This window comes from Anguilla anguilla, chromosome 1 (genome assembly GCF_013347855.1).
Source record: "Anguilla anguilla isolate fAngAng1 chromosome 1, fAngAng1.pri, whole genome shotgun sequence".
NCBI lineage: Eukaryota > Metazoa > Chordata > Actinopteri > Anguilliformes > Anguillidae > Anguilla > Anguilla anguilla.
Genome location: NC_049201.1, coordinates 24,584,716 through 24,599,054, shown reverse-complemented (window position 1 = coordinate 24,599,054; position 14,339 = coordinate 24,584,716). Strand labels below are relative to the sequence as shown.

The following is a 14,339-nucleotide window of genomic DNA, read 5'->3' as shown; positions in this document are numbered from 1 at the left end:
TTTTTCTAAAATTCTGTTTTGCATATTTTCATAAAACAAGGATGATAGAGGGGCAAGGACTTTTTCCAACAGACACTTTTTAAAAATTAATCCTGGACATTTCTTCAAAATTTTAAGCTAATAAAAATGTCAGAAGCATGTTAGCACTGTCCTTGATAAATGGCATGGTGTGTTACAGTTAATCCCAATGACAATGGAAAAAGCCAACCAGCGACAAAGAGACAAAGAAAAAAGATCACCATAAAAAAACATTATAAATACCAAACGTGCGATATTCACCGTGGTCATATACGAGGCATCATGAGTATTCCCCACTGAGTTGCCTACACATCGACTGCCAGCCCTTTTAATCAATTATCAGAGTAGCCAGACTGGCTGTCCTAATCCCAGCTCCAATTAAACAGTGTAATGGCACAGTTAAAATCAGTGGGATTAACTCCAACACGCCACGCCATTTATCGAGGACAGTACTAACGAGCGAAATTAAGCGCTGAATTCATTAGTATTGCAAAATGTTATTTATTTTCACTGTTTCATCAGCAAATAACAGCTACATTCTTATTAGGAGTACGAGTACGTTTGTTTAAACAGGAACAGGCTAAATTATGTTTTTATTTTTCATTGGAGGAATGTATTCAGCATCAACGAGATATTGGTTGTACAGTCTTTTTTTTTTATAACCATGACCATTTACCTTGAATCTACAAATAAATTATATACATATAGCATAAATAAAACACATTTCATTTAGTTACTGCTAATGTGGTGAAAAAATTAAAAACTTTCAACTTTAATTTCAAATGTATGTTGCAACACAGGAATATAGGCAGTATTGTAATCTTTTTCTCAGGGGAGTTCTGTAAAATGCTATGCAATAAAAATATAGAATATCTAAATAGAGTGACAATGGAAAAAGCCAGCAACAAGCTAACAGACAAAGAAAAAAATCTTAATCCATGTGGCACTTCAATTTATATGTATTGGCCAATTAATTTGGTAGGGCATAATTAACTGACTCCATAAATTAGATATAAAGATTTTGAGCACTGTTATTCAGTACTGAGGGATAAGCTGACTCCATAATGGCATATGATAAGCTCACCATTGTTCTTTCTGTTTTCCCACCATGTAAAATTGCTATGTTTTTCTGTTGCTACACAGAAAAAGAAAGCCAATTCTCTGAGTTAATAGCATTTTGATTTCTTTTTTTTTTTAAATATGGATCAGGAAACATCATTATGACCTCTACAATGTAATAATTAGCTTATCCTTACATACCGGTCGAACCCGTGCAGTTATTTGAACAGAGTATTGTCCACAGTGGCAACTGTTAAAAAATTCTAAACTGAAGAACAGTGAGGTAAGAATATGTTGAATCCATTATCATTATATTTATAGTAAAAAGATGAGGCTACTAGGCCTATATCACACACCAGATTTTTGTAAAAAATTTGTCTCAAGCATGACTATCTTCATTGATGTCAAAGACAAATTAATAAAAGAGCATGATAAGCACTGAGATTCTTCCTACTTAATTAGCATTGGGTTAATTATTGGGTAAAAACCATACAAAGCATTACACTCCAATCCTTCAAGCATGTGAAAATGCCATCTGTACTCCTTCATCTAGAATTTCTTTGATATCACGTTTTTATAAGCAGTCATTTATGTTAAACATATACACAGCATATCAACGTCCAAAAAAACATTATGAAAAGAAGTTATTTTGCCGGAAAGCTCCTAAAATTCATTCCTGAGCTGCACGGCACACACACCTTCACCCATGAATACCGCATTCATTGCTGGGTCACCGTATTTCTTACAAAAGGTTACTGAACAGCTTGCATGGCAACAGCCGCTTGACAGAAAATTGATTTTCGAGCACGGACTTTCCCTGGGTGGCTGAGTAGCACGTCGTTCCGGGGAAGAGGAAGGGAAAAAAAGAAAGAACAAAAAAAAAACATTGAGAGGAATGTCTTGTCGCGTCAGCGTAAACAGAGTTTGGTAGGAGGGCTACGAAGGCACCACAGAGGGCCGTGTTTTTACGACCCCCGCGAACGCGCCGGGATGCAGCGAGGAGCGGCTCCAGAGTCCGCGGCCATTCACGCGGCGGCCTTTATTGCGCCAGAAGCGCTGAGCCGCTCCGATATCTCTGCGGCCAGCTGCCAGTGCCGCCCTCCTCTTCCCTTTACCCACAACCGCAACCTGCGCTCTTGAGGTTGGATAAGTGCCTTCTACTCTGATTTTGAAGTTTAAAACAATGAAATCGAGGTAAGAGGGCAAAGGACTATGTCAAGCCGCGTGCACTGCAAATCACTCTGGCTAAGAGCATCTGCTAAATAAATGAATGTAAAATACAGCAATGCACATGCACGCACAGCTTATGATCACATGCAGTTAATTGTATAGGCCTTTATGTCATTTAACTATGAAATATATACTACTTCTTATCAGCTTTTAATCTAAGAATCTTTGTTTCAGCAAACAACACAGAATCAATCCTAATTGCCCTGAGAATGTGGATGAATGCGCTTAACACTGGCTGAAATGTAACCCAATGTTGACACATTAACACATTACCTTTTTCTGACGCAGCGCACTGTGGTTAGAACACAATGCCTTCATGTTAAATTCTATGATCTCCATATTTCTTAGGAGCTCAAGGTTTCTTGCTTTAGCCCGGTTTTCTCTTTCGCATATCTGCTTCAGATAACACCGCAGTTTGGTATTCTTCATCTCGGAACTGAAAGCCAAAAAAAAAAAAAAACTTTGAAAGATGCATTCTTTCATTTAAAGGGGTTGATCTACTGTACCGTACACTGAGCCCGTATTCATTCCAAAGATTACTGGTGCCATCAGATCAGCATGTTGTTCATTATGCAGTAATACAAAACATCTGCAAACAAAACCTGCAAAAAAAGTTAATAGTTTCACAAACGTTTTGATAATAAAAAATGTGCCGCATTTGAATCTGCAAGGTGCAAACGGTTTCACTGACCTGTCACATTTGTGGAAAATCATTCACTTACCTGGCAAAACATCTATGAAAGTTTGTTTGTTTACACCACAAATTAAAAGAAACCAACATGCCCATCACATTTAAAACAAAGGTTTTAGAGCACTTGTGGCAAGTACCATCATATCAACATTTAATGAGATGCAAACAGGATTTCTGAAAGTTACTTCCCTAATTGTTTTAATAGAAAAGTTCCTAAGGTCAAGTGTTATTGAAACAACACGTACACTTTGTGCACAGACAGTGGTACAAAAACAGAATTCCTGAACCTGAATATTTATCATAATAGTTCTTCTTTTTCTGGCTTAATCTTACAATTTCAGAGTAGTTTATTAATATTTACGTCTAAACAATACTAGATATCTATAAACCTGACATGTGACAACCTTAATTTTTGCAGGTAGGCTAATTATTTAATCTGAATGGCTACAAACTGTGATATCAATACCATTACAAAAGTGACAACAACGGAAAGTACTTTTGAGTTCAGACAGTATTTTAGAATAATAGTATTTTGTCCATTATAAATAATATTCTGAACGTGTAATAAGATAACGTCTTAGAATTGTTCACTCTTTTCCGTTATTTAAAAAAATATATTATTATTATGTTCATGTTTCGAAATAATTTAAATGAGTCATGTAATCTAGAATAAGGGAACTGGTTTATTAGCAATTAGCATTTCATACAAGAACTGAAAGCACACTTACCCTTGCTTGCCAGACGTGCAGATGGCTAACAGTTCTCTTTCCAACTGAAATCTTCTCTTTTCACTATGAACAGTAACATATAGATGACTCAGAAAAAAACTCGATAACTTTTGATTCGTTAATTTATGCTAGATAGTTACTAGACATCGGTTCATCGTACCCACATCGGATTGAATCTGGCAAACGCTACAAGTAACCAGGCGAATGCTAGTTAGCGGGTTTCTGTGCAACATTCCTGAGCTAAGGTTAGTACAGGAAAATATCAAAAGTATAATCAAGAGATGTAACGTACAATTAAGTCAATTATTTTTCGCTTTGTGTTGCACTTTCTTCTATGTCAGTCTCTGTGCTCCTTGTTCAAGTACACTTTACACAAGTCTGTACATCGCACAGGGAGAAACATTTTAAGCCTTTTTTGTCTAAATAACGTCACGGTGTATTTGCAAGAAATGTCTTGATTGCTAATAACATTGCTGGTTTGACAGCCTAGCTGCCTAATGTCGCATTGCTAGCCCAACGTGCATCCATCCCCGCAAAGCGTTACTTTAGCTACACGGCGTTGCAAACGCAAACGTTCAAGCCGGATAACTTGTAACCGGCAGGTTAGCTACGGAGATAGCTGCCTTAGATGACAGTTAGCACCATTTCTTTCGTAGTGTCAAGAAATTCGCGAAACGAACTAGTTAGCTGCCAGTAGATGCATTAGTATAGCTAGCTAGCATAAACGGTGTCTATTTGAGCACAGTCTTGTTAGCAACACTCAGCATTTGCCGCATGCAAGCCTGTCAAGATGAACGGCTGTGCTTACTAGCATGTTTACCAGGCTCAGCAGAGTTGACAGCAAACGTTAGCAAACTCTGATTCTATCAGTAAGTATAATTGCTGCTAATGATCATTCATATGAAAGCAACTCGCTGTTATTATTATATGTTCTGTAAATACAGATGGAGTGCTGTGTATAACTATTAAGCTACAGGCGAGGCGTGACAATGTTCTAGTACGGCTAAGCAGGCTAACGATGTGCGCTGTGACTGCTTGGACAACTCTTGCCCGCGGTCTTCATCTGGGCCTACTTCGTGCAGTTAAAACGTACCTTTCTTCGTCATTTTTAAGGCGAGACCCGCAAAACAAGAAAACAATCTGAGCCTACCTTTTGTGCATATTCTGTTGAAGCTCCCCGATTTTCTCAAAGTACTCTTTATCACAGAAAGCCATGACCAGAGTCCTGCTCCGAGGCCGGGTGGTGAGTGTTTACACTGGTTGTCATAAGCACCGCTTCCCCAGGAAGCACCATTAGTAAACAGTCCAACCACGCGGGAGAGGGCTACAGCTGAAATTCTGCCACACTTGTTCTTCCTGCTGTAGGGTGTGTGGTCCTCCAGCTTTTGGTTAGATCTAGCTAGGACAGCTTTGCTAGGCGAACATGCGTGGAGCAAGGATTAAGGCTTTGAGTGTCTTGAATCTTACGGACCTTTAAAAATGTAATTCAAGAAAACTGATTTATCCCATGCCAAACATTCCTACTGAGATTGTGACCTTTAATATTGCTGCATCACGAGGAATCCAGAAATTGAAGCTTCCTGCGGGGAATCTAGAAATGAAAGCTTCCTGGTTAACATTTTATTTGACATAGCGTAGTTTAGACTGTCTTCAGTGTTTCCATGTATGCCCACGTGTCATGTTGATGGATATGTTTAGTTTAAATGTCAAAAAATAGATTAATATATCAATTGATTTTTGAAGTCTTAAGAAATTGCCGGTACACTACTGACCCTGGCAAAGAAAATGGCACATGATGTACAATGTTTGTGTTTTTTTTTCTTCTGTTTTTTGTACATTTGTGATTCCCTATACACAGTACTATTACAGATCATACAAAGATACATATTCTCAATCACAATGGCTTAGTGGTATTTTGAGCCACAGTGTGAGTGTACAGTCGTGTACTACAGCTGAAATATTCTACAGTGGAAAGGTCAAGGATAGGTGATGTAATGCACAATGAAAATGTCTGCATTGGGAGGTGATGTTATTGACTTGCTAACGGTTTGACCGTTCACAACAATTAGCGTAAATAATATATTTCAAAAAATGATCTTGCCATCCAACTAACAGAAAATGTTCCCCTAAGAAAGGTACCATTGATCAGAGAGGTTTTGCTGTTTTTATAGACCAGTATCTGTGATAGTAGTTGTATAGTACAACGCACGGTCTAGTAATCCTTTTCACAAAGCCAGCTGGACACCCATTCAAATATGTAGCAAAGGAGTAATTGAATTACAGCAGTCTGCTGTACACGTGCAGAGTGCCATGCGTGCACATAATGAAACTGCCAAATAAAAGCATATAAAGTCATTTTCTTCATATCGTATATTCCGAAATATTATAGGACTGCTCTGTGACCTTGTTCATGCACAAGTCGCCTACTTGTCATATTGTGTTGCAACGTTGACTTATGCTTACAGCAGTGCACCAGGAGTAGTTAAATTAAATGTAATTAAATTCAATAAAACTTTATCCCCCCAGGGTCAGTGTAAACAGGGAAACAATGATAAGTCTCCAACACATAAGGGCTTTGCAATAAAATGCCTGCCATTCTCCCTTCCTTAAGAATGTGAATTTATCCTAGCACAGAGATGGAATTCTTATGACCACTAATCTGAACAGGCAATGCGAGGGCACCATTTCACACGAGTACCCTAGACATGGATTTACCTAACAAGGAGACTGTGGTGTGTCACATAGCACATTACCTACGATGCTGATAAAAACATAACTGCAAATACAATTTCAGAACCTTAAGACAAGTGGTGAACCAAGTGCTTTATGCATAGACATTTAATATATTTCTATAAGTTGAATGTTATTAATCATGTTTAATGTTTCTTATATTATTAATGCAATGATTTTTTACGCAGACGCACTTGTAATTATTTGATTATTATTTGATGTTAAGACAGATTTTAGTGTTTGTATGTCTCAGAAGGTTATGGTGGTATTACAGTTTTCAGTTAAGGCTTATGAATGACTTTTTTCAGTGTCCCAATTATGAATTTTTCACAGACTATGTAGATCGCTCAACCCCATCTTTAGTTTGGTTGGTATGAGTCTAAAATAAGACTTTTCAAAATCTTTTCAAAAGATTGATTGTAATCAAAAAGATTGTAATGAAAACAGGTCTATTGTGAATCCCATGTTAATTGATTTATTTCACATTTCCGCAACTTTGAAGAAAAGGGATCAGTGTCGTGAGAGGACTAGGGAAGGGGTTGGCCTGAATCTTGCATTGTGTTTGGCTCGCTCTTTGAACCAAGAGACATTCTGCATAACAAAAGGGCCCACAGTGTTTCACGAGGGCTCAATAAAGCAGGAAAATGCGTATGGCACACAATCTGTTGAATTTCAGAGACCACTCTATCTTTGTATGCCTACGTTTCTCTATATGTGCTGCTCTGACCCCGGGCAAACACGGCTTTTCAATGAATAGCATCTGTTTCAGAGTTGCGTGGGCTCTCCTCGACAATGAAACACAAGGTTATCTGAAGATGACAGCGGGGGCAATTAATTATCTGGTTTTCCATTTAGGGAAAGGAAAAATCAAGTCTGCAGGGTTAAGCAGAACATTTGATCAGCGTGACATTTCATAATGCCACGATTTTTTGGAATTTGTACTCTAAAACATTTGTGAATTTGAACTTGGATTAAGAATAGCTCTCATTACTTGGCTTTGTGAATTAGATAATGCACATTCACAGTTGCAGGTAAAGGGTATTCAGGGATTCAAAGCAAGAAAATGTCCCTGAGGTAACTCAAAAGCAGCTTGTACAGGGAGTTTATGCCTTCAGAGGTTGGATGTAGGCCTATGTATATTACATTCTGTATGTCTCTATATTATTCTTAAAGCAATTACATTTAACATTATTTTCAGTTTTGCATATTTGCTCTGGCACATGCAAAACTGCTGTGTTTAAGGAAAGGACTAGTGTCAGGATTTTAACTGATATTTGTGCATAATTGTGTGAGTGAAAACTATAAAGTTATTCTGTTTATATGTGCAGCCTCTGGATACATAAATGCCGGAGTGGGGGCTGCTTTGGGAGCTATACCCTCTGTAGGAGGATAGAATTTTCTCTAACTTAAGGTAATGCATAATATGTCTTATCCAACGGCTGTGAGACACTGAGGCAGCTGAACAACACTAAGCCACGGCCCAGCAGTAAGGCAAAGGCCAGATAATCCAACTGTGGCTTTGGTACTTGGGCCATTGGGACAATCCCAAAAAGTGCCAAGAGCAGAGTAGACTCAGTAGGGCATTTAATTATTTGCGAAAGAGATTCAAAGGAAACAAAATGAACTCCAGAATTCTGGTAATTCCGAGGCACAACCAAAATGTGAAAAAGAGAAGCTAGAGCAGTCTTACTTCCACCATATCCACCTTTATGTTCATTTTTGACAACTTTGTTCTAGAACTTCTAAATGGAATAAGAATGTGATGCATGCAGATAGAGGAGGAGTGAACTCTGCGTGACAGATTCTCATCATCTGGAAGTGTCGTATTGATGTATTGCTCCCATGCAGTTCTCACAGCTGAGGAGAATTGCCAGTTCAAATTAGAAATACAATTAGGCTTATACATTGCTAAACATTGCACTGGATGTTTCTACATTCTAACCAAGGACATGCTTTTTATGGAACTGTTGTGAAGCAATTTGGCTATTTGACTGTGGTTTAGTTTTCCAATAGCAAAATCACAGTTACTATGAAAGGTAACTTAATTGTTTAATTACCTGGCAATGTACTATGAATTCAGGATTATACAACCGTGTTTCTACCATTTATGTATTGGTCAAAATGGACTGAACCCAAACGTTTTCACTAATGACAATGGCACTGTCACCCAGCAAGAAGGCCCTCGGTTCGAATCCCAACCTGGGCCTTTCTGTGTGGCGCTTGCATGTTCTCCCCCTGTTTGTGCGGGTTTCCTCTGAGTGCTCCGGTTTCCTCCCACAGTCCAAAGACTAATTAGGTTAGGCTAATTGGAGACTCTAAATTGCCCATAGGCATTAGTGTGTGAGCGAATGGTGTGTGCGCTGCGATAGATTGGCGACCTGTCCAGGGTGTGTTCCTGACTCTTGGCTCCAGCACTCCAGCGTGTTAGGCTGTTGCTTTTATTGCAGTTCCCCATGTGACCCCGCCCAGGAATAAGCAGGAATAGATAATGGATGGATTTGTAATGTGAATGCAAGTTTTCGTAATCACAAATAGTAATGCACTATAATGTGGATTATCATGAAGTGCAATAAAAATGAACCACCAAATATAAAACAGGTTAGACTAAAGTTGTTAGAAATCATGTGCTCGAAACCGTAAGAGGATATTTCCGTTTTTGTCCATTGAGAATAATGTTAGGTTGTTTCTTTTAACATAGTGCGAAGTTACCAGTGATTAGCTGCATTCAGACATCCTTGTTTTTCATTGAACAGATTTAGAACTATTCACAGAAAATGCTGTCGCTTAGCTAATCCTGCGTGTAACTGATATTTTCAACATGAACTTTGTTTGACAGCCATCACTGCTGTCTGTACCTCCATATTCTAAAGGGTTAACTTGATAATTAATTTTAATTATTGGGTTTTTTTTTTGTTTTGTTTTTTTTTTCAAATGGAGCATAGCAGTTGATAATTGTTCAGATATTAGTGTAAATGTATTTGGCAGCTGAAACAGGCTTCCTTTCTATGCAATGTAATATATTAGTGAGCATCAATATAGCCAATTAGAATACTAAAACACAAAAATGAGACCAGTAATCATCTCGTTTTCTTAAACGTTTGCCCACCAAAACAAAATTTCCCTTTTTTGAAGTTCAAAGTTGCCATTTTGTTCAATTAACAGATTTTAGCATAAGGTAGATATAATTATCAACATTAAATTGAGTAATTAATGGAGTTGTGGGTTTCTCTAAACTACTGTAGGTAATTGCTAAACTTTTTACATTGTACCAAGTGTTTCCATTTTTACACATACTGTAAAACAGAATACAGCCTTGAAACACATGCCCCCGTACCTATTATTCTTGTGTCATATAAATGATATTTCAGTTCAGTTCAATGGCTGAAAGACTGTGCTGTTTGCAAAAATCCTCAAAAAGTTTGTATTTGATGATGCAATCATGTGATGTAGTCATACTTATGCACTTATTTTTGCAGACTCAGTCCCTAGCTAAAAAGGTAGAGAAACGCATGGAGCAATCTGTGATGTGATTTTCATGACGAAGTGAATAGCTGTCTTTCTTTAAATCTTTTAAGTTATCACATGATGAGGAGCATAACATCTTGAGAAAATGACTCCTGTCCTTTTTTCAATACATTACAATGTTCATCAAATGCTAAATAAGATAAAGGATGTAGCAAATCTGACTTAGATTTACACATGTATATTGCAGTATACTAATATACACCTGAGCTACAAAAGATTGGGCTGAGCTGCCAGATTTGGCTTCTTGGTAGCCTAGAGCAGTGGTCCCCAAACATTTTCAGCCTGTGGACCAGCAAATCTAAGTCTCAAAGTCTCAGGGACCGCCACACTTTGTAAAGACAACAACATCATGCATTTCATTATGACTACCTGTCATTTCTGGGGACTGGCGGTTGTCGGACCGGCACCGGTCCATGGACCAGTGTTTGGGAACCATGGGATTAGAGGGCTACCCACATGGGTTGATGGATTAACATATGACTTTCACACAGGTCATGTGTTATTCAAATATCCTGCTTATACCTTAAACCATATGCAAACAAATAAAAATAAACATTCTGCTCAAAGGTCCTTACTGATTATCTGTCTCCGTCGTGATGACAGCAGACTTTTTTTTAGGGTTAGCTAGCTATTCAAGTCACAACATGCATACTCGGTGGAAATTTGAATTATGGAGAGGCACAATGGAATGCAATGGAGTGAAATGGAACCACAAGCAAAATATTATTGGATGAAAACCATGCAAGTAAAGGGGTCCTGAGCCATCCTCCCCCTCTGTGGTACCAGAGAACTTGCAGCTGTGAGATTATTAGAGCCATTATGCACCCATGGTGGCAGTTCTTATGGGCACTGGAGAGCCAGGTAAGCGTTATACCTTAAAATGAGCCCTCTGGCACTGGTTGTCCTTTGGAATCACCTACCGGCTGCACACAACTGCATCTTGTGTGTCAGCAATGTACACTGAAACTCCTTCATTTTTTAACGGGCCACAAAAGTGCAGTTTCCTTAGACTGCTGTGCTGAAGATGGCGTGCCCTTCGGGTACACTGTTATTTTTTATTTTATGTTTGTATTTGCTGAGTATGGTTCAAAGCAAGCTCAAATTGGTGTCTTGTTTCACTTGGTGCTGCTTGCAAGTTTTAGCTGGCCAATCAGGTCTTCATCTTCTCTGATGTCATCCCGTGAGCCCTTTGTATGGTCAGTAGCTACTATGAAACTTCCCTGTGACATCAGGGGAGGAACAGAGATGTCTCTGCCTTCCCTGTGGCTGATAGAACTGATAGAACTTCCTTTCACGTCCAAAAGCCTCGGGGATCTTCATAACTTTGGTCAGCCACACCTGCATGCAAATCCCAAAAATGACTTTCTTGACCCAATAATATAGGCTAGTTCTGTAAATGTTGGCAGCTGCCAACTTCAAAGTAAGCTGCCAGACTTTTACAATTTTTGGTAATCCAAACTGTATCCCAGTAAAAAGCTAATTAATCGTTTGTGTAGGGCATAGGTGGGACATTTCTGAACATAGGGCAGCATAACTGAAAAACACTTAAAATGTCAGTCCTCCTACAAAAATTTATCAATTTGCCAAAAATCTCCTCTCCTGTGTCTTTATACAACCATTTGACATAAAGTTATGAAACTTTATGAAAGATGGCAAAATAACAGCCAATCATATATGAAAATTAGCCTACAATGCTAAACCACGACTATAATTCTTCGTCTGTTTCATTCCAGACCTGATCTTCAGCTTTGATACACGTTCTGAATTGAAGGGCATGTCATTTTTAACAAGGCAAAACTTGAATGGTGTCAATAGCTTAAAAACATCCCTGCTGTATAAAAATGTAATGTTTAGAATTGTTGGGCAATGCAACAATGACATAAGGCCAATGGACATGACATTTTGAACATGAACACTTTGTTCAACTGCAACTAAATTGCAAAGGAGAAGTTTTTATGTTCAAGGATGGTGAATTGACAGCCAACCATTTTTCAATACATGAACATTGGCATATGATGCTAAGCTACAGCACTAATTTCTGGTCTTATTAATTTGGCCTTGAAATTTCGGCCTTAAAAATTGTTCTCAATTGAAGAGCACATTCTTCTGAACAAGGCAAAACTTGAATAGTGCCAATAATATGAACAATATGGCTGCCAGTAGGGTTTTAACATTTTACATTCATTTGTGTTGTGGATGGTTCAAGGATGTGGCTTGCTGAGCTTTAAAGTATAATTCGATGACAATTAATGGTGTTGTTAGATTGACATGGTTGACTTACATAAAGGCAAAACTTGAAGTGCTGATTCCCTGAAGAACTTTAAAATGCATTAGAAAATACATTCAAATCTTCTTCTCCTGAAGCATAAGTCTAACCATATTACATTTAGAACATCAACTCTCTATTCAGTAACCGTCAACATAGCTGATTGCAGCATTATGTTGTACTAGCTGCTTGGATCCTAGAATCGCCGCTTTGCAGCTATATTTATGTGTATTATGTTTTTTGTATATTTATATATTTAAACTCTTTTTTCAAACTCTTAAGGGGAATAAGCCTGTGGGTCATTTGACTAATTATTACAATCCATGTGAACTTCTACATATGCAGCATGTAACGTATGCCAGTACAGGCCACTGTAAAGTTACTAATAATTGGGGTGGCATGAATAAACTGTTCTTTCTGATCAAATGTATCGGGATTTCACCTGTTCCCTTACTGCAGCCCAGTCACACACCTCAAGTACCTTCACAAGTAGCCATGCAACATCAGCATCTATGCACCAGTGTTTCAGTCCCAATGGTGTTTATGAGCTCCAGCACACAAAGGCCATTTGTTTGTTTCACTGATGTGTATGTATGTATGTATCAAATAAACTTTATTGACAGTGGCTCAAATATTCAAAATCTTTCAATGATTGGATGACTGACAACATAACTGCATGGTAAAGAATAGATACAATGCACCTGCATATAATATATCTTCTTTGCATATAGTGTATCCATTGCATATTGAAGGCTATTTATTTACTACTGATCCACAAGAGTAAGTTGTGGCTCATGAGCCTCAAACAGATCTTACCTTTAATCTGACCAGTGGTTTCAACCTGTTCATGTTTGTTTGTCGACATCAACAAGCATTTCAATTATCCCTAGTCATCACAAAACATTCTCATAATCTTTTCTCATGCTGCAGCATTCTCTTTCTTCATGCTACATTAGATAATGTGAAGGGTGTACTTATTACAGCGAATACACATTCAACTTAAAACAGTGAATTTCTCGAATAAATATGTGTGTTCCACCAGCTTTCAGTGCAACTATTAACAAAAGCTAGCAAACAAACTTAGGAAAACTGCTAAAACACTGTTCCAGCGTGTGGGTGTACTCCATGTTCGGATATCGATGCCTGCCCAGTGTCCCCCTAACTGTATCCTACAGCCATGCATCACAGTACATAATTGGTCTTAGCATTCCCCAGGGAAGGAGCCTTTCAGCTGGTGGAATTGTCAGTATCGACTGCAAGTCACTCCTTCGGTGAACTGAGTACTTGCAGTTGATATTGTGTGCTCTCACGAATTTGCAGAAAAATTAGGTGACAAATTAGATGACAAATAAATCAAAGACTGGAAGCTATGTAAAATTTTATGTTGGAGTGTTGTGCCTTAGTCAACCACTAGGCAGCTGGGAACTGAATAACCGGGTAGCTAAATACATCTGTCCCTATGAAAATAATAAAACGACACATCAATTTCTAAGAGCCTCTTGAAAGAAAGATGCATGCCTCTTGAAAGAAAGATGCATGCTGGGAAGATACTGTATGCCGTTACAGCTCGGTTGCATTTCACCACAAGATTTCACCATGTTGTGGTTTCATTCATCGCCCTCATGACCCAATGACCTTCAGTATGCACTTGGCATTGTACGTCGCTTTGGATAAAAGTGTCTGCTGAATAAATGTAATGTAATGTAACATAATGCCCTCACCATATATTTATTTGGAAGGCCATTAAGCTGGCATCAGCCTCCTGATAGTGAAAGGACAGAGCTCGCCGACTTTCCCAGGTCCGTCTTGGTCGGATTTTCGGTTCTTCGGCCTCCGACATTGTGTTTCTATTTCCGCGGCTCCATGTTCTTGTCGGGCTGCCACGCTCCACAGCTGAGGTGCCGCAGTTGCCGGCACCCCCAATGGCAGACCCTAAATCAAGCAATTTCCCCTATCCCAGCCCCATCAAATTGCCCTTTAGCTGTCGAACTGGGGAGTTTTGCTCTCCTTTTCACATGATAATCATCCTTATTCACCATCCCCCTGTGAGGCTATTTGTTGTGGTATAAATCCCCTTGTTTTTCCCCTGCAT

The 14,339-nt window shown here is 38.6% G+C and overlaps 1 protein-coding gene across 3 annotated transcripts in view; it reads right to left on the bottom strand.

Annotated features, from left to right (window-relative positions):
- kiz (kizuna centrosomal protein) overlaps positions 1 to 5,384 on the bottom strand; it is a 47,669-nt gene extending 42,285 nt beyond the window's left edge. Inside the window, exons 1-3 of one of the 3 annotated variants that reach the window (XM_035435723.1) lie at positions 4,877 to 5,384; positions 3,727 to 3,789; positions 2,581 to 2,743 (exon numbers count right to left, since the gene is read on the bottom strand). In XM_035435723.1, coding sequence (XP_035291614.1) covers positions 2,581 to 2,743; positions 3,727 to 3,789; positions 4,877 to 4,941 — 291 coding nt within the window. In that variant the 5' untranslated portion in view covers positions 4,942 to 5,384. The remainder of the gene's footprint in view (positions 1 to 2,580; positions 2,744 to 3,726; positions 3,790 to 4,876) is intronic. The other 2 variants (XM_035435716.1, XM_035435731.1) reach the window with 2 other exon arrangements.
- Positions 5,385 to 14,339: the final 8,955 nt, after the last annotated feature.